Consider the following 20,319-nt stretch of genomic DNA (forward strand, 5'->3'; position numbering starts at 1 on the left):
ACTATACTACAAGGCTACAGTAACCAAAACAGCATGGTACTGGTACCAAAACAGAGATATAGACCAATGGAACAGAACGGAGCCTTCAGAAATAATGCCACACATCTACAACCATCTGATCTTTGACAAACCTGAGAAAAACAAGAAATGGGGAAAGGATTCCCTATTTAATAAATGGTGCTGGGAAAATTGGCTAGCCATAAGTAGAAAGCTGAAACTGGATCCTTTCCTTACTCCTTATACGAAGATTAATTCAAGATGGATTAGAGACTTAAATGTTAGACCTAATACCATAAAAACCCTAGAAGAAAATCTAGGTAGTACCATTCAGGACATAGGCATGGGCAAGGACTTCATGTCTAAAACACCAAAAGCAACGGCAGCAAAAGCCAAAATTGACAAATGGGATCTCATTAAACTAAAGAGCTTCTGCACAGCAAAAGAAACTACCATCAGAGTGAACAGGCAACCTACAGAATGGGAGAAAATTTTTGCAATCTACTCATCTGACAAAGGGCTCATTTCCAGAATCTACAAAGAACTCAAACAAATATACAAGAAAAAAACAAACAACCCCATCCAAAAGTGGGGAAAGGATATGAACAGACATTTCTCAAAAGAAGACATTCATACAGCCAACAGACACATGAAAAAATGCTCATCATCACTGGCCATCAGAGAAATGCAAATCAAAACCACAATGAGATACCATCTCACACCAGTTAGAATGGCAATCATTAAAAAATCAGGAAACAACAGGTGTTGGAGAGGATGTGGAGAAATAGGAACACTTTTACACTGTTGGTGGGATTGTAAACTAGTTCAACCATTATGGAAAACAGTATGGCAATTCCTCAAGGATCTAGAACTAGATGTACCATATGACCCAGCCATCCCACTACTGGGTATATACCCAAAGGATTATAAATTATGCTACTACAAAGACACATGCACACGTATGTTTATTGCGGCACTATTCACAATAGCAAAGACTTGGAATCAACCCAAATGTCCATCAGTGACAGACTGGATTAAGAAAATGTGGCACATATACACCATGGAATACTATGCAGCCATAAAAAAGGATGAGTTTGCGTCCTTTGTAGGGACATGGATGCAGCTGGAAACCATCATTCTTAGCAAACTATCACAAGAAGAGAAAACCAAACACCGCATGTTCTCACTCATAGGTGGGAACTGAACAATGAGATCACTTGGACTCGGGAAGGGGAACATCACACACTGGGGCCTATCATGGGGAGGGGGGAGGGGGGAGGGATTGCATTGGGGAGTTATACCTGATATAAATGATGAATTGATGGGTGCTGACGAGTTGATGGGTGCAGCACACCAACATGGCACAAGTATACATATGTAACAAACCTGCACGTTATGCACATGTACCCTAGAACTTAAAGTATAATAAAAAAAAAAAGACCAAATATTTTTATTCTATCCCATACATATAAAAGTTACTTGTAAATTATATGTATATACACACTAATAATCTCATGTGTATTATAAGAAATTACATAAGTTCAAAAGAGAAGCTGAATTTCAGGTTATTGATGGAACAAAATATTGTTCTTATAAAAGCAATTTATTAGTATTTTAGGGTAATGTAATTGAATATCTATCATTATTTTTGAAATATTGGTGTAACTGTGATTTAGCAATTCACAGTCTGCATCTGAGTTCAGCTTACCATTTCCCTGTGCTTCCCACCGTGATGTGAAGGGAGTGGCTGCGCCCTACATCTTTTTCTGTCCCTTTCACCACACACAAATGTTTGTGAAAATTCGGCTAATAAACTTCTTTCTTCCCTGAGGTAGAAAACAAAAAATCCACACAATTTGCCTTCAAGGAAGCTTTAGTGGCCTATATCCATTTAATCTGAACAGTGAAACGTCTTAAGTCCTAGGAATATTTCTCACTGAAAATAGCAACGCTCTTTCTGTTCAAGTGTGTGTGTACTATGACAAATTCTGTTGTCTGGGGAAAAAAATACATGCTCATGGTAAACTATTCAAATAGTATCCATGGCAGGGATTTTTAACCTGGGGTTCATGGGTAGAAGAAGCCAATTGTCTGAATTTGGATGGGAAAAAAGTTTTATCTTTTCTCTGGTAGCTGAAATATAGCATTTCCCTCCATCATGAATGTGAAGCAGGAAGATAGGGTCTGGAGGCAGGGAACATAAAGCCGATTCACACTAAAGCTATGACAGGAAATATCCTCTCCACAGGGCGTAGGCCAAGTAAATGACCTTGTAACTTCACTTCATCCTTTCCATTTACATAGGGCGTACCCCAAGTAACCAATGGAATCCTCTAGGGGGTATTTAAACTTCCCAAAATTCTGTAACAGGGTCTTTTGAGCTCCTATGCTGTGGAGTGTAGTTTCGTTTTCAATAAATCCATTTGTCCCTTCCTTGCTTTGTTTGTGCGTTTTGTTCTTTGTTCAAGATGCCAAGAACCTGGACATCCTCCACTGTTAACAAATGTAGCCATAAACTACAGAAGTATTAGCAGTACGTGTTATGTCACCAGTAGAAATCACATAGACTTCGGGGTTATTGCAGATATCTCAAAATGCCATTGATATTCATTACTGCAAAGTCACAGTGCTGTTTAGACCTACTACCAGGTATTGATATATTAATAAAGAGGCACACACACATATTACCAACTTTTTTTTCTGAGACGAGGTCTTACTCTGTCACCCAGGTGGGAGTGCAGTGACACAATCTTGATTCACTGCAACCTCCGCCTCCTGGGCTCAAGCGATCCTCCCACCTCAGCTCTACCTGCCCCTGCCAGGAGTAGCTGGGACTATAGGTGTATGCCACCATCACGCCTAACTAATTTTTCGTTTTTTTGGTAGAGACGGGGTTTTGCCATGTTCCTCAGGCTGGTCTCGAACAAGACCCCATGTCAGTAAATCATTAAAAAAAAAAAAAAATCGATAACATGTAGTTTCAGCTTTAAATTTTTTTTTTTAGACATGGGGTCTCACTGTGTTGGCCAGGCTACAGTACAGTGGATATTCAAAGGTGCAATCCCACTACTAATCAGCACAGGAGTTTTGACCTGCTCAGTTTCCAACCTGGGTCAGTTCACCCCTTTGTAGGCAACCTGCTGGTCTTTCACTCCCAGGAGGACACCAAGTTTTTCTTTCTTTCTTTCTTTCTTTTTTTTTTTTTTTTTGAGACAGAGTCTCGCTCTGTCGCCCAGGCTGGAGTGTAGTGGCTGGATCTCAGCTCACTGCAAGCTCCGCCTCCGGGGTTTACGCCATTCTCCTGCCTCAGCCTCCCGAGTAAGCTGGGACTACAGGCGCCTGCCACCTTGCCCGGCTAGTTTTTTGTATTTTTTAGTAGAGACGGGGTTTCACCATGTTAGCCAGGATGGTCTCGATCTCCTGACCTCGTGATCCGCCCGTCTCGGCCTCCTAAAGTGCTGGGATTACAGGCTTGAGCCACCGTGCCCGGCCTTTTTTTTTTTTTTTTTTTTTAAGAGGCAGGGCCTCTGTTGCCCAGGCTGAAGTCTGAAGTGCAGTGGGCATGGTCATAGCTCACTGCAGCCTCGAATTCTGAGGCTCAAGTGATCCTCCCACCTTGGCCTCCTAAAATGCTGGGATTATAGGCATTAGCCACTGTACCCAGATGAGGTCACCATATTGATACTGAACTTAGTGCTGATACCCGATTGGCATAGGACACTACAGCCCAGAACTCCTGGGCTCAAGTGATCCCCCTGCCTCAGCCTCCCAAACAGCTAGGTCTACAGGCGCACACCACTGGGCCCAGCCATAGTTTCTTCTTACATCTATTTGAACATCTCTGTATACACTGGCATATCTGCTCCGTGGGGAAAATCTCATGGAAGTATAACCTACTGAGGTGCTCAGAAATTCTTCTCAAGTGGGAAAGTCAGGTATCTAAGTAAAGCTGCCATTATATAAATGGGTATAATATCAAATGCAGCCGAGGGAGAGAAAGCAGTGTGTTAATCACTGTTGAGAATCACATAGCTGTGTTGGCAAAGTTTTATTTTTGAAGCAGTATAGTATTTACATTAGTAATCTTTATCCTTTTTTATATGTCATAAATATGGCATTTTAAATTTTAAAAATTTAGATGCACAGAACATTGGCCCTGGAAAGGACAGTCCTAACATAACCCATACACTGAAGATGAGGGAATGATGTTTTTATGCTGACATCCCTCCCTTTAACCAGCACTCGGTTAGTCTAGTACGAAACAACCCATGGAAGAACTGAGTGCTGTCTTCCTCCAATAAACATTTATTTAAAAAGAAAGGAGTTAGCACTGAAAGACTGTAACGTGCCGCGTACTATGTTAAGACAGTGGAGCTAATAATACCTGTCCTGGAAGATCAGAGTTGACTAACATGTAAAACAAATGCTGTCTAGGAACTTATTTTATGATTCTCACACACTAATCTATTTGATGCCCAATATTTTCAGTTGTGTGAATAGGGTGAGTTGATATCTGCTTCCCCTGAAGATGGTTTCTGAATTAATTTACGGGACAGACTGAGAGATACAGTTCTGGGAGGAAAGGGAATACAAGTTAAAGGGAGTCTGCTTGACTTCTCTTCGAGAACGACTGACTAAATACCTACTACAGTTGACATTCACTTAGCCCCACCCTCTCTTACACCTACAAACCCATATTGAGAGCCTTCACAGAATACAAAGAGCATCCAATATCTTTTCTTTTTAAAAATTTTTATATTTCCTTGCCGCTCCAGCTCAAAGGAATACCTAATACCTTTTAAAGAAACAAAATGTATAAAACGTATTCAGTCTTTCATATGATTTTATTTTCTTCCTTCAACCATAATAATATGATATCCAAATTTTGTCTTAACCGGTGGGTCTGTAAACACAGGCTTATCCATCCCACTTACAGGCAAGGCAAATGCTGCTTCTTGAAATGGTCCCACCATGGACCCTCTGGTCATCCAACCCAAGTCGCCCTGAAAAACCCAAAAGATTAAGTGATATCAAGTGGCCCTGAAGAGGGAACAGTTCTACTGTAGCTTGAGAGAATTTCCCAACATTTTGCTAAGGTTATGAGGTATATTCCTAAGAGCAATGCAGGAATAGGCTCAATAAAGACAAATAGGTAGAAGAAGTCTAACTCTAGACTGAACACATAAGTACTCTCAACACTGCTGGACTTTGAAGTTAGCTGTGCAAGTTTGGTCATGCCTAGGTTTTGACATAGGTGATCCTTATTCTACCATTCACAAGTTGGACATTTCTGCTTTTGAGATCTTTAAACCAAAATATGGCTACAACTAATGGTTGAACAAAAGAATGATCCCTACTTCTGTGTTTCTTCTGTGGAGGATGGAGACTTTTATTTTATCTTATTTTATTTTATTATTTGTCATTTTTACTTTGCTTTCTTACCCTGAGAGAAAATTATAAATAATAAGAGCAACGTACCCCTTGCCTGGCTTTATCTTCACTATACTGTGAGGCCACTTCATTGAATCTCATCCCAGACTTTAACTTTTCCATGGCTTCCATGATTTTGCCATGTTTTTCACATAGAATGTGTCTGACCTGCAAGGAAAAAAGTACATTCATGTAGTACTTGGAGACCCAAATGACTCCTTAAAGTACAGCGGTTACAGTTGGATTACCCCCACCAGTTAAAACACACACACACACACACATACACACACACACACACACACGTTAGTTCATAGCAAGTAAAAATCCTGGAAATTTGCCCAGGACAACCACCACAATCCCATTCCCCGTATTAAGATAATGTCTCAGAGTCCTGATTTAGATTGAAAATAGGCACCTGGCTGTGGGAAGCTCCCATCTTTTTTTTTTTTTGAGACAGAGTCTTGCCCTGTCACCCAGGCTAGAGTGCAGTGGCGTGATCTCGGCTCACTGCAACCTCCGCCTCCCGGGTTCAAGCAATTCTGTCTCAGCCTCCCAAATAGCTGGGTTTACAGGCACATGCCATCACACCTGGCTAATTTTTCTATTTTTAGTAGAGGCGGGGTTTCGCCATGTTGGCCAGGCTGGTCTCGAACTCTTGACCTCGTGATCCGCCTGCCTTGGCCTCCCAAAGTGCTGGGATTACAGGCGTGAGCCACCGCACATGGCCGGGAAGCTCCCATCTTTTACCATATACCTCCATGCTAACAGGAGGAGGAAACATGATACAGGTTGAGAGCTGTGGTTCTGGAATCAAATCCCACCTCTGCTGTATGAACTTAGGCATTATTTATTTATTTATTTATTTAGAGACAGAGTCTCACTCTATCTCCCAGGCTGGAGTGCAGTGGTGTGCTCTCAGCTCACTGCAACCTCTGCCTCCCAAGTTCAAGCAATTCTCTTGCCTCAGCCTCCCGAGTAGCTGGGATTACAGGCATCCATCACAACGCCCAGCTAATTCTTGTATTTTTAGTACAGACAGGGTTTCACCATGTTGGCCAGGCCGGTCTCGAACCCCTGATCTCAAGTGATCTGCCCGCCTCGGCCTTCCAAAGTGCTGGGATTACAGGCGTGAGCCACCATGCCCGGCTGAACTTACGCATGTTTTTAAACCTCCAAGTGTTTCTCCATTTGTACATCGAGATGCAATGATAATGGGACCTATGTGTTCTGACAGGATTGTGAAGATCTGAGATAATGCAGCTACCATTGACCAATGGCTATTATTTCATCAGAGTGAGGATGATAAGAAAAAACCTGCTAGAGAGTATTTCTTTCTTTTTTTTTTTGAGACAGTCTCCCTCTGTTGCCCAGGCTGGAGTTTAGTGGCCCGATCTTGGCTCACTGCAACCTCCACCCATGGGTTCAAGTGATTCTCCTGCCTCAGCCTCCCAAGTAGCTGGGCCTATAGGCGGACACCACTACGCCCAGCTAATTTTTTGTATTTTTAGTAGAGATAGGTTTCACTATGTTGGCCAGGCTGATCTCAAACTCCTGGCCTCAAGTGATCTGCCCACCTCGGCCGCCCAAAGTGCTGGGATTACAGGCGTGAGCACACCGCGCCTGGCCAGGAAGTATTTCTTACTAAAAGAGACCCAATGTATAAGCCTCCCCACAATTCCACACTTTGAAAAGGAATCATAGGTTGAATATTAAGAACACCCAACCCTACTAAAGTATTCAAATTTGACCTATGTTTACATAAAGCCATGGATTTATAAAAATACTACTATCCTTAAAAATGATTTTGTCAAGATAGTCGTTTGGCAGGATTTCTCATTTCACATTGAAACAGAATCACTTATAGTCATGTGTCACTTAACTACAGGGAAACATTATGAGAAATGAGTTATTAGGCAATTTTGTTGTTGAGCAAACATAACATATACTTACACAAACCTAGATGGTACGGCCAGCTACACACCTAGGCTATATGGCATAGCCTATCGCTCCTAGGCTACAAACCTGTACAGCATATGACTGTACTGAATACCATAGGCAACTGTAACACAACGGTAAGTATTTGGGTATCTAAACATAGAAAAGGTACAGTAAAAATATAGTATAAAAGATAAAAAATGGTACACTTATATAGGACACTTTACATGAATGGAGCTTGCAGTACTGGAAGTTGCTCTGGGTGAGTCAGTGAGTGGTGAGTGAATATGAAGGCCTAGGACATTACTATACACTACTGTAGACTTTTTTTTTTTTTGAGATGGAGTTTGGCTCTTTTGCCCAGGCTGGAGTGCAATGGTGCGATCTTGGCTCACCGAAACCTCCCCCTCCTTAGCTCAAGTGATTCTCCTGCCTCAGCCTCCTGAGTAGCTTGGATTACAGGCATGCGCCACCATGCCCGGCTGCCAGCTAATTTTTTTTTTTTTTTAGAGTGCAGCGGTGCGATCTCAGCTCACTGCAACCTCCACCTCCCGGGTTCAAGTGATTCTACTGCCTCAGCCTCCCTAGTAGCTGGGATTACAGGCACAAGTCACCACACCTGGATAAGTTTTGTATTTTTAGTAGAGATGGTTTTGCCATGTTGGCCAGGCTGGCTTCGAACTCCTGACCTTGGGTGATCCTCTTGCCTTAGCCTCCCAAAGTGCTGGGATTAGAGACATGAGTCACCATACCCAGCCTAATTTTGTATTTTTTGTAGAGACGGGGTTTCACCATGTTGATCAGGCTGGTCTTGAACTCCTGACCTCAGGTGATCCACCCGCCTCGGCCTCCCAAAGTGCTGGGATTACAGGCCTGAGCCACTGCACCCGGCCCCTACTGTAGACTTTATACACACTACACATGTAAGTTACAATTTATAAAACACTTTTCTTTATTCAATATTAAATTAGCCTTAGTTTATTGTATCTTTTCAACTTTATACATTTAAAAAATTTTAAACTTTTTGTCTCTATTTAATAACACTTGGCTTAAAAAACAAGCACATTGTGCAACTGTACAAAAATATTTTCTTCATATCCTTATTTTACAAGCTTTTCTCTTTTTCTTTTCGAGATAAAGTCTCGCTCTGTCGTCCAAGGTGGAGTGCAGTAGCACGATCTCAGCTCACTGCAACCTCCGCCTCCCAGGTTCAAGCGATTCCTGTGCCTCTCAGCCTCCCGAGTAGCTGGGATTACAGGTGCGTGTCACCACGCCCAGCTAATTTTTGTACCTTTTGTAGAGACAGGGTTTCGCCATGTTGGCTAGGCTGGTCTCAAACTCCTGACCTCAAGTGATCTGCCCACCTCAAGCCTCCCAAAGTGTTGGGATTACAGGCGTGAGTCACCACACCTGGCTACTATAAGCTTTTTTTTTTTTTTTTTTGAGATGGAGTCTTGCTCTGTCCCCCAGGCTGGAGTGCAGTGGCACGATCTCGGCTCACTGCAAGCTCCGCCTCCCGGTTTCATGCCATTCTCCTGCCTCAGCCTCCTGAGTAGCTGGGACTACAGGTGCCCGCCACCACGCCCGGCTAATTTTTTTGTATTTTTTTTAGTAGAGACAGGGTTTCACCGTGTTAGCCAGGATGGTCTCGATCGCTTAACCTCGTGATCCGCCCACCTCAGCCTCCCAAAGTGCTGGGATTACAGGCATGAGCCACCGTGCCTGGCCACTATAAGCTTTTTTCCATTAAAAAAATTTTTTTTTTAACTTTTTAAACTTCTTTATTAAAGACTAAGACACAAATACACACATTAGCTTAGGCCCACACAGGGTCAGGATCATCAGTATCATTGTTTTCCACCTCCATGTTCTGTCCCAAGGAAAGGTCTTCAGGGACAATAACATGCATGGGACTGTCATCTCCTATGATAATGCCTTCTTCTGGAATACCTCCTGAAGGACCTGCCTGAGGCTGTTTTACAATTTTTTTTAAGAGACAGCTTCTAGACTGCCTCCTTGTTTCTGCTTCCATACTCACAAAGTGACTGCTACAATTCCTGGGAAAATGTACACTGCATTCATGGTCACACATAGGGGACACCATCCACCATTTTATAAATGAATAAACGAGTATTCTAGTTTAGACAGTGCGACAAAGAGTTTTTAATTCCTGTGGGGTCTGCAAGTGTGACCAACCAACTGGCAACAGTGCATCTGTGTCTTGGAGAGCCAAGCTACAGAAAGTTTGGGAGTGATGACTATGGAGGTGGCAGCTGAAGTGTGGAATTCATGAGGTTACCAGGAAGGAGACGAAAATGAGAAGAGGAGAAAAGAAAGCTAAAGATAACCTTAGAGACTATTAATGTTCAAGCAACAAGTAAAGAACTCAAAAAGTATAATAAAAAGGGGCCGGGCGCAGTGGTTCACACCTATAACCCCAGCACTTGGGGAGGCCAAGGTGGGAGGATCTCTTGAAGCTGGGAGTTTGAGACCAGTCTGAGCAACATAGCAAGACCCCCACCTCTACAAAAACTTTTAAAAAAATTAGCTGGGCATGGTGGTGTACATCTGTAGTCTTAGCTACTCAGGAGGCTGAGGCAGGAGGATACTTGAGCCCAGGAATTGAAGACTGCAGTGAGCTATGATCATGCCACTGCATGTCATGCACCCCGGCCTGTGTGACAGAGCAAGAACCTGTCTCTTAATAAGAAAAAAGAAAAAGCATAATAAAAAGGAAAGGCCATATAGGTAGGAGAGAAGTGTGTGCTAATAAACCAAGGCAGGAGAGAGTTTCAAGGAGGAAATGGTCAACAAGGGTTAAGTGCTGCAGAGACATCAGGTAAGAAGTATAATAAACTGTGCAATGATAAAGCAATGATCTCAGAAAAAGGAGTTTCAGAAGAGTTTAAGTGCAGAAGCCAGAATGCAGCAGGCTGACTGAGGAAACAATGGCAAGTGGGAGGGTAATGTGTAACGTGGGAGACTCTCTCTACTAATTTTGTTTGAAAAGGAGAAAGGGCTCTGGCTAGAGGCAAAAAGTGGAAGACATGTAAATACGAATTTTACGCTGGGCACGGTGGCTCAGGCCTGTAATCCCAGCACTTTGGGAGGCAGAGGCGGGCGGATCACCTGAGGTTGGGAATTGGAGACCAGCCTGGCCAACATGGAGAAATCCCATCTCTACTAAAACTACAAACAATTAGCTGGGAGTGGTGGCGGATGCCTGTAATCCCAGCTATTCGGGAGGCTGAGGCAGGAGAATCGCTTGAACCTGGGAGGTGGAGGTTGCTGTGAGCCAAGATCACACCACTGCATTCCAGCCTGGACAACAAGAGTGAGATTCCGTCTCAAAGAAAACAAAACAAAACAAAACAAAAAACAACATGAATTTTAAAGGTCCATGGGCATATTTTCAGAATGAAGGGAAAGACCCAGGAAAGAAAAACTGGTTGAAGACAAAACAAAAAAGAGGGTAGAGATAAATGAAGGAGCAAGGTTTGGTATTCAGAACACGGTTTGAAAAATTAGCCTTAAAGGAAAAAAGGTAAGGAGATAACTTTGTTGACAGGGGGCTGAAAGCCAGTGAGTTCCTGACGATAGGGCTGGTTTCCACTTTCTTGTTAAAATAATAAAAACATTTAAAAGTTGATGAGTACTTACCTCATTAAATCCTCACACTAACCCGGTGAGACTAGATGAGTGTTTCTTAACCCTGGCAGCATATTAGAATCACCTCCAGAGCTTCTAAAAAATTTTGTTTTTCTTTCTTGAGATGGAGTCTTACTCTGTCGCACAGGTTAGAGTGCAGTGGCACAATCTCAGCTCACTGCAACCTCCACCTCTCACGTCCAAGCAATTCTCCTGCCTCAGCCTCCCGAGAAGCTGAGATTCCAGGCGCACACCACTATGCCCAACTGATTTTTGTATTTTCAGTAGAGACAAGGTGTCACCATGTTGGCTAGGCTGGTCTTGAACTCCCGACCTCAAGTGATACACCCACCTCGGCCTCCCCAAGTGCTGGGATGACAGGCACGAGCCACAGAGCTCAGCACTTCTAAAAAAGTTATCGAAGTCCAGGCCCCTCTCCCAGAGATTCTGATGCAGTTGGTCTGGGCTGAGACCTAGGCACTGGTATTTTTTTAGGTGAATCTGATGTACATCTAGGGTTGAGAACCATGGAATAAAGTTCTCTGTTGACTGATGGGAGTGGGGTGGTGGATGGCTACAGGTGGGTGGTAAAGGATTGCTGAGCAGCACTGAGGGCCTAGGTAAAGTTAGAGACCAAGTTTTAGTGGTCCCAATCCCCAAGGCTATGAGACTTTCCAGTAGGGCCCAGCAGTTCTGAGGAGTTGTTTGTTTGTTTGTTTGTTTGTTTTTAACTGACTGAACCTCCCTCCCTTCCTCCCTCCCTCTCTCTTTCTCTCTTTCTTTCCCTTTTTGAGATGGAGTCTCACTCTGTTGCCCAGGCTGGAGTGCAGTGGGGCGATCACGGCTCACTGCAACCTCTGTCTCCCAGGTTCAAGCAATTCTCCTGCCTCAGCCTCCCGAGTAGCTGGGATGACAGGCGCCCGCCACCACACCAGGCTAATTTTTTGTATTTTTAGTAGAGGTGGGTTTTACCATGTTGGCCAGGCTGATCTTGAACTCCTGACCTCAGGTGATCTGTGCGCCTTGGCCTCCCAAAGTGCCGGGAGTACCGACGTCAGCCACCGGCTGAATTTTTCTTTCTTAAGTAACTGTTTCAAATTTGAGCGAAGCTACTGAAATAAGTTAATCTATGAGCAAATATAATACTCATATTGGAATTATTAGTAAATATTTTATTTACATACTTATTAAAAATCAAGTATTAATACTTAAGTTGCCCCAAGGTAGACATTTTCAAGGAAATCTATCTTTTCTTTTCTTTTCCTTCCTTTCTTTTTTATTGATGCACAGTAGATGTACAATTTCAAGGTAATGCAATAATCTAATACATTCATATAATTGGTAAAGATCAAATCAGTATACTTGGAATATCCATCCCCTTAAATATTTGTCTTTTCTTTATATTAGAACCACTCGAATTCTTCTCTTCTAACTATAGTTCTGATTTTAAGTGCATAGAAAGTAGACCATTGGATTGATCCTGAGTAGCAGGGAGGTGGATGCATGGAGGTGGTCAAAAGAAAAAGAAACTGGACCTCCTCAATCCAATGATCAAGCCCTTAGGCCTAATTTTGAGTGTGCAGGGGATAGGAAAACAAACATGAAGCCTAGGAGAAAGTGGGGAGATCAGGGTGGGCTCAAGGGTTTGGGAGTCTGTGAGGAGAACAGAGGAACAGGACTGGTGGAGGCAGGAAGGGAAGGGGAAGGAGGGAAGCTGTGGTCAGTGGGTGGGCCTCAGAATCTGCACAGCTTATAGCGACGAAAGGGCAGGGTGTGGGCACAGGGGTGGAGTCTGAAGCAGAATGACAGAATGTGAAAGGAGCTGAACCCTAAAAGGCTGGAGGGTCCTGGGGTCCCTCACTGACTGGCGCCTTCAAAAAACACTTGAAACAACCCAGCTGTCCTTCAACAGGTGAATGGTTCGATACACTACAGATATACATCATGGGATACAGGTTAAATATCATTTATCCAAAATGCTTGGGACCACAGTGTTTCGGATTTGGGAATATTTGCATTATACTTACCAGTTGAGCATCCCTAATCTGAAAATTCGAAATCTGAAATGCTATAATGAGCATTTACTTTGAGTGCCATGTCAGTGCTCAAAAAGTTTCAGATTTTACAGCATTTTGCATTTTGGATTTTTGGATTAGGGATACTCAACTGGTACTGTTTAGCAATACAGAGGAATAAACTATTGATAAACAAAACCACTTGAATGAAATCTCCAGCGAATTATACTGGGTGAATAAAACCAATCCCAAAAGGTTACATACTGTATTATTCCATGCATATAACATTCTTGACATTATAAAGTTACACAAATGGAAAACAGGTAAGTTGCTGCCATGGGTTAAGGGGGCTGAGGTGGGGCAGGAGGGAAGTGGGTATAGTTATAAAAGGCCAACAGGAGGGATCCTTGTAGTGGTAGGATTATCTGTATCTTGACTATACCAATGTCAATATCCTGTTTGTGCTATTGTACCATAGTTTTGTTAGGTGTTACCATTGGGAGAAAGAAAGGAACACATATTATTTCTTTTTCTTTTTTTCTCTTTTAGACAAGGTCTCATTCTGTTGCCCAGGCTGGAGTGCAGTGGCGTGATCATGACTCACTGACGCCTCGAACTCCCGGGCTCAAACAATCCTCCTACCTCAGCCTCCCAAGTAGCTGGGACTACAGGCACACACCACCATGCCCAGCTAGATGTATTATTTCTTACAACTGCATGCGAATCTATAATTATCTCAAAATAAAAGGTTTTATAAAAAAAAAAAAATTAACTCTAATCTACTTTCTAGTGAATAACGTGCCATTCCTTTCCGTATATCTTATGAATGGCCACATTGAACTTATCTTTTTTTCCAGAGAGGGTAAGACGCCTCTTTAAAGCCATAGGCACCAGGTGTGGTGGCTCATGCCCCTATAATCTTAACATTTTTGGAGGCTGAGGCAGGAGGATCGTTTGAGGTCAGGAGATCAAGAACAGCCTGGGCAACACAGTGAGACTCCGTCTCTACAAAGATAAAAACAACAAAATAAAGTTTTTAAAAAATTAGCTAAAACCGCCAGGCACAGTGGCTCACACCTCTAATCCCAGCACTTTGGGAGGCCGAGGCGGGCGGATCACCTGAGGTCAGGAGTTCAAGACCAGCCTGGCCAAGATGGTGAAACTGCATCTCTACTAAAAATACAAAAAACTAGCTGGGCGTGGTGGCGGGCACCTATAATCCCAGCTACATGGGAGGCTGAGGCAGGACAATTGCTTGAACCTGGGAGGCGGAGGTTGCAGCAAGCCGAGATCGTGCCATTGCACTCCAGCCTGGGCAACAAGAGTGAAACTCCATCTCAAAAAAAAAAAAAAAAAAAAAAAAAAGCAAATAGCCAAAATTACCCTAGAATATCCCTTTATGAAGATGTCATATGGGAGACCAGCATGTCAGCTCTCATTTAAGCCCAGACATAGCCAGACACACTCTACTCTGTAACAATGACCACTTCTTCAGTTGAGCATCAGTTGAAGTAACTGGGTTGTATTTAGGGGCTATGTTTTATGAAAACTTATCTTTGGATACCAGAACCCCACTTCACATGATTGGATGCCCATACAAGAATTCAGGGCAACTATAGAAAAGCAGGTGCATGTCTATTCTCTCTCTCTCTCTCTCTCTCTCTCTCTCTCTGTGGGGCATAGGTTCATTGAACAGAAGAGTGGGCAGAACAGCCCACACCATTTACGTGATCTCTCTTTTTTAGGCTACACATGTATGGCTGCATTTATATGACGCAGTTCTACTGCTAAGCTTATCATACAGCAAGGAAATATATATCTTTACCAAACTGCTTCCAAGTAGCCTGTGATAACAAGGATCATCTCTTACTTTTTATTTATTTATTTATTTTTTTTGAGACAGGGTCTCGCTCTATTGCACAGGATGAGTGCAGTGGCACAATCATGGCTCACTGCAGCCTCGAATTCCTGGGCTCAAGGAATCCTCCCACCTTAGCCTCCTGAGTAGCTAGGGCCACAGGTGTGCACCACCACGTCTGGCCAATTTTTTTTTTTTTTTAGTTACAGCATCTTGCTATGTTGCCCACACTGGTCTCGATCTCCTGGGCTCAAGTGATCCTCCTACCTTGGCCTCCCAAAGTGCTGGGATTACAGGTGTTAACCACTGCGCCCAGCTCCAATTTTGTGTTATTTTGATTTTATACCAGTGTTAGGCTGGCCTGGTAGAATGAGTTAAGCATTCCGTCTTTTATGTGTACTAACACATAAATGGAATTTATATTTAACATGGAAAAAAAGGGACTAGTAACTCACCTTTACTGCATTGCCACCACCTTTGGGACCTTGAGCCTTCTTGTCAGCACTGCCACTCCCAGAGGCTGCTCCCCCTTTAGAGAAGAGATGACAGGTACTCATTTAAACTGCACCTCCATGTTTACGGACAGGTCCAACACACAACGGGAGTGGATACTTCCATCATAACGCCACACTTCAAAAGGGAACTCGGCCAAACACTTTACAACAAGGGTATCCAATCTTTTGGCTTCCCTGGGCCACAATGGAAGAATTATCTTGGGCCACACAAAATACACTAACACTAATGACAGCCGATGAGCTAAAAACAAACAACAAAAAAAAAATCACGAAAAAATCTCATAATGTTTTAAGAAAGTTTCCGAATTTGTGTTGGGCTGCATTCAAAGTCGTCCTAGGCCGTATGCAGCCTGTGGGCCATGGGTTGGACAAGCTTGCTTTACAACATCAAGCTAAATTAATCTGACTCATCTTTCTTCAAACAGGAAATCTGTGCCCTATATAAACCCTTCACAGAAAATGGATACACAAATGAGTGTGCTAATAGGTAAATGAAAGCTCCGAAACCTGGCCCAGATTCTCTGCATGCAATTTAACACCCTGACTTCTGAGGGCAGACTCTTAAGTTCTTGTAAGAGTTCTATCAAGTACCACAACTACGTGTTCAAGCATCACAATTCCAGTAAGTAAAATCTCCAAGAATATATTTTTTAAAAAGATCAAATTTCCCACTACCCATTTTTGGCTAAATAATACATTCATGTCCAAATTTCTAGAGTCTACTACATTGCCTAATGATGTCTTCCTAGAACCATTAGCAGCATCTTACATTTTACTAGTATGTCATTTTACTACTATGGTAACTTCTGTGTCAATGGCAGCCTATGTACTGCTAGAGGCTGATGTTCCTAATAATTACAGTCGAATTAAGGGTTCAGTTCAATAAACATTTCCTAAACAACTACTGAGTTCCAGGCACTGGGAGTACAAAGATGAACAAGCCATGTACTTTCCTTCAGAAAACTCATATTCTAGTGAGAAAGACAGATCATTTCAGGAGAATGCAGGAGATGCAGAGATGGTTACGGACAGGAGGCTGTGGAGGCACAGAGGGACACTGGAGCCAGCCAGGAAGGTTTCCTGGATGAGTAGGGGCTGGTTAGCCATAGAAAGGATGAGGAGACACTCCAGAATGGGGGAAACAACATGGTATGTGTAAGAAATTGTATGGATGAAGCCAAATCTGAGGTGGGAGTGCACTCAGATGAGCCTGCCTGACGGAGGTAGCGGAGGGTCAGGTCATTGAGGCCTTTTGGCCCCATTAAGGAGCTTGGGATTTATCATAGACGTAATAGGGAGCCACTGAAAAGTTTGAAGCAGGAGTCTCCATCTTGCTTGTCTTAGTATCTCCAAGCCTAGCACAATGCTTGGCACACAAAAGGTGTTTTAATAAATGTTTGATTAAACTGAAATCTCCAAATACTGACTACCAAAACCCTAAGAAAATGTTACTGCCAAAGGAGTGTTACTAAATCAAACTCCTAACTGGGTTTGCTGTAGATCTGCTCTTGAATGATGATGCCTTCCAGTTATCCCATCCTCTTCTCCACTGGATGCTGTCATCTTCTGACTGCCACCTCACTGCCTTTGATTTCCTAAGGACTCTGGCAACAGCTTTGGGCTTCCTCTCCACCCTCACTCCTGCCATTACCTTGAGTGACCTCACCATCTATCTTGAGGAATCTCACAGTTCTAGGTCTCTTTCCCGAATGTCATGCTCTCTACTCCAAGCTACCTGCCCCAGGGGCACACAATGGAACTGTGCCACTCAGAACTAGTTCAGTCTCTGGCTATAACCCCCTGTCCTTCCAGCTTTCTCATGTCTCAGTCCCACAATACTGGCTCTTTGACTTCACAGAACCTCCCCCTCGACCCCAGTCCCTTTGTCCTGCTACATTCACCTAGACCACCAGACCTCTTTTCACCTTCCCACTCTGGAACCCATGCTCGTTCATCTGAACTGCATTCCCACTGGCCCTTATAATTCCCTTGTGTTGTTATCCTCCTATCATAACTGCCTAACAAAACCTCAACCACGGCTTAAGGCTGCACCTAGCTCTTTTCAATCCTATACTGTGCCAGTTGCATGGTACTACGTAAATCAGACTGTGAATATTATGTAGTCTACAAATTCATGGCCTTTGATCTTAGTCAGGCTCCTAGCCCTGAGGGCACTTCTTTTACTTTTGTTTCATTCCATCTCCCATTACAATATTCCAGACCTTTATCACTCTCCTCAAGATGCCTACTGAGTTCCTGCCCCTCCATCTCCTTTCCTGTGACCTCAAGCATAAGGTGTCCCTGCTCCCCCTAGGTCCTGGATTCCATTTTCTCCTAAATCTCACTCCTCTGTACCTTTACCTCTTTTACTTTACTGGATCCTTCAGCTTCACTCCCAAGTTTTCCCCCATTCCAAAGAAGCAAAGAAAATAAAACTTTCTCTTCATCCTCTGTCCTCCTTTATCTACCATCCCATTTCCATGCTTTTCAATTAAAACTTTCCAAGAAGTCCAAATTACCACTTCCCAGTCAGTTCTATAGTCACTGCAATCTGACTTTTGTTTCACTGAAACCACTTTTACCCAAGGCCACCTCTAATTTCCAAATCTGCTGTGCTTGATAGACTATACCCTCTCTCTTTAAAACAATCTGGTCTCTCCTGCCTGTGGCCACCATTCTGCACTCCCTCTATCTGTCTGCCTTTCTCTGCCTGTCCTAGATCACATCCTCTGCTCTCTGCTCTTTTAATTCTATAAACTCACCATGGATAACTGCATACACTCTAATGGGCTCAACTACCATCTATAAGTTAATGACTCCTAAAACTTACATGTACAGTCTAGACCTCTCCCTCAAACTTCAGACTCAAATATTCAACCACTTCCTGACTACATCTCCACTGAGATGTCCCACAGACACCTCAAAGTCAATCTATCTGAAAGTGAATTCATCAGTCTCATCCCTGCTCCTCATGTATCCTTGATGTTAGCCTGCAGGACCTGCAACAGGTTAGAAATCCAATCCAGAAAACAGAATGATCGTTGATCCTCCCTCACCACCCCTCCCCAACCCAATAAATCACCAAGTCTTGACTATTTCACATCCTAATATTTACAGAATCTTTTCTCTTTTCTCAGTTCCCACAGCCACTCCCTTAGGTCAGTCCACCATCATCTCTCACCAAGACTACCACAACAATCTCCTTACAGGTCTTTCTGATCCTTAACAGTCCTTCTTAGCACCACATATAGCACTCTCCATGATCTGGTCTCTGTTTCTGTTTTCATTCTCACTACTTGCCATTCTGCCTTGAGTTTTTGCTCCAGCAACACTACACTGCACACATCATGCTGTTTCTCACCTCAGTGCTTTTGCTGCTGGACCCCAAGTTAGGAATGCTTTAACCTACCCTCAGTGCTCATCTTGACCTCTGCCTAATTCGTCTCCAGGAAGCCCTGTTCCCCAGCTAAATGAAGCACTTCCCTCAATTTCTATTCTATCCCATACACATCCCTCAACACTACATTTAGTACAGTGCTTTATGATCACTAAGCCTTTATCTTCGGGAGCTCCTTAAGGTCAATATATATATAGAGAGAGAGACAGAAGCTCGCACTGTCGCCCAGGCTGGAGTGCAGTGGTGCGATCTCGGTTCAATTGCAACCTCTGCCTCCCGGGTTTAAGCGATTCCCCTGCCTCAGCCTCCCGAGTAGCTGGGATTACAGGCATGCACCACCATGCCTGGCGAATTTTTGTATTTTTAGTAGAGACGGGGTTTCGCCATGTTGGCCAGGTTGGTCTCGAACTTCTGACCTCGTGATCCACCCTCCCTCGGCCTCCCAAAGTGCTGGGATTATAGGTGTGAGCCACCGCACCCAGCCCTCTGTCTTATTTTTATATCCTCAGCGCTTAGCACTGTGCCTGACACATTTCTGTTCAATGGATGAATGATTCCTTCCCCGATGGTGGGCATGTCATTCTGTAAGCATTAAAGTGAACTTTAAGGACCATAATCAATGTGTACTTCTTATTACTGGCTTTTGATAAGACCCAATTTTAGAGCTCTAATAACCCCTCGAAATAGCAGCCCTAAAGTCATCGCCTCCGAGGAACTATCCCCACCAGATTCCATTACCCATCAGGGCGCTCCCTGAACCGTAGCCCAATGTATTCCTACAGATGGAATCGATGGGGCCACTGTGGGGCCACTGGCTACCTGCTGCATTCGTCCCGAACTCCGGAGATGGACTGTCTGTTCCCTCCCTTCGCTCCTCACCCGCCCCCATTCTCCTTGATCGCTCTGGCCGCTCTACCTTTCCCCGCTTTTCCAGAACCACTTTTTCCTTTGGGCGGCATCTTGGAAGCTTGTTGTTGAACTCTGAACTGCTCCAGTTGCCGTTCAAGCCCCCTTACACCCCCATGGGCATGTCCTAAACAAATGCCTGAAAGCCGCATCTCAATTGACCGTTCTTATTGAGGCTCCGGAAGCAGGCACAGCTCGGGGCAGACCCCGTCCTTTGGCTCTTGGACCAATGGGGCTGAAGATGTCTGACCAATAAGACGCTTCAGGCCGAAACAAAGGCAGAGGGGCGGAGACAAAGGCCGGATTAGGGCGGGAAGCCCCGCCTCTGCGCTTTTTGTGACTTCTTTCACGCACCGTAATTTGCACCAGATCCCCCACTCCCCACGCTCTACCCCCGAAACCTACCAGTTTTTTTCACGCTTGCGCAGTAGGAGCCGCGGGGGCCTCTGCAGTCCCTCGGCGCCAGCTCTGGCCAATCCCGCGGGGCCGCCAGACAAAGGGAAGCAGGGAGAACAGTGGTGGCGGCCAACTTCTGCTGTCTCCTCCTACACATAGGGTTGCCCTCCCTGGCAGTTTTTCGTTTGTTAATTTTATTCTGCAGTTGTAGCTAATTGGGTT

General features: G+C 43.9%; 1 protein-coding gene across 1 annotated transcript; it reads right to left on the reverse strand.

Annotated features, from left to right (window-relative positions):
• Positions 1-4,286: 4,286 nt before the first annotated feature.
• LOC111535884 (peptidyl-prolyl cis-trans isomerase NIMA-interacting 4) lies at positions 4,287-19,855 on the reverse strand. Its single transcript, XM_023202123.3, has 4 exons — positions 19,712-19,855; positions 15,339-15,412; positions 5,476-5,595; positions 4,287-5,000 (listed from the first exon to the last, which is right to left on the reverse strand). The coding sequence occupies exons 1-4, from the start codon at positions 19,851-19,853 to the stop codon at positions 4,842-4,844; spliced, it is 495 nt and encodes a 164-aa protein (XP_023057891.1). The 5' UTR covers positions 19,854-19,855; the 3' UTR covers positions 4,287-4,841.
• Positions 19,856-20,319: the final 464 nt, after the last annotated feature.

The sequence above is a fragment of the Piliocolobus tephrosceles genome, unplaced genomic scaffold (assembly GCF_002776525.5).
Source record: "Piliocolobus tephrosceles isolate RC106 unplaced genomic scaffold, ASM277652v3 unscaffolded_8200, whole genome shotgun sequence".
NCBI classification, from domain to species: domain Eukaryota; kingdom Metazoa; phylum Chordata; class Mammalia; order Primates; family Cercopithecidae; genus Piliocolobus; species Piliocolobus tephrosceles.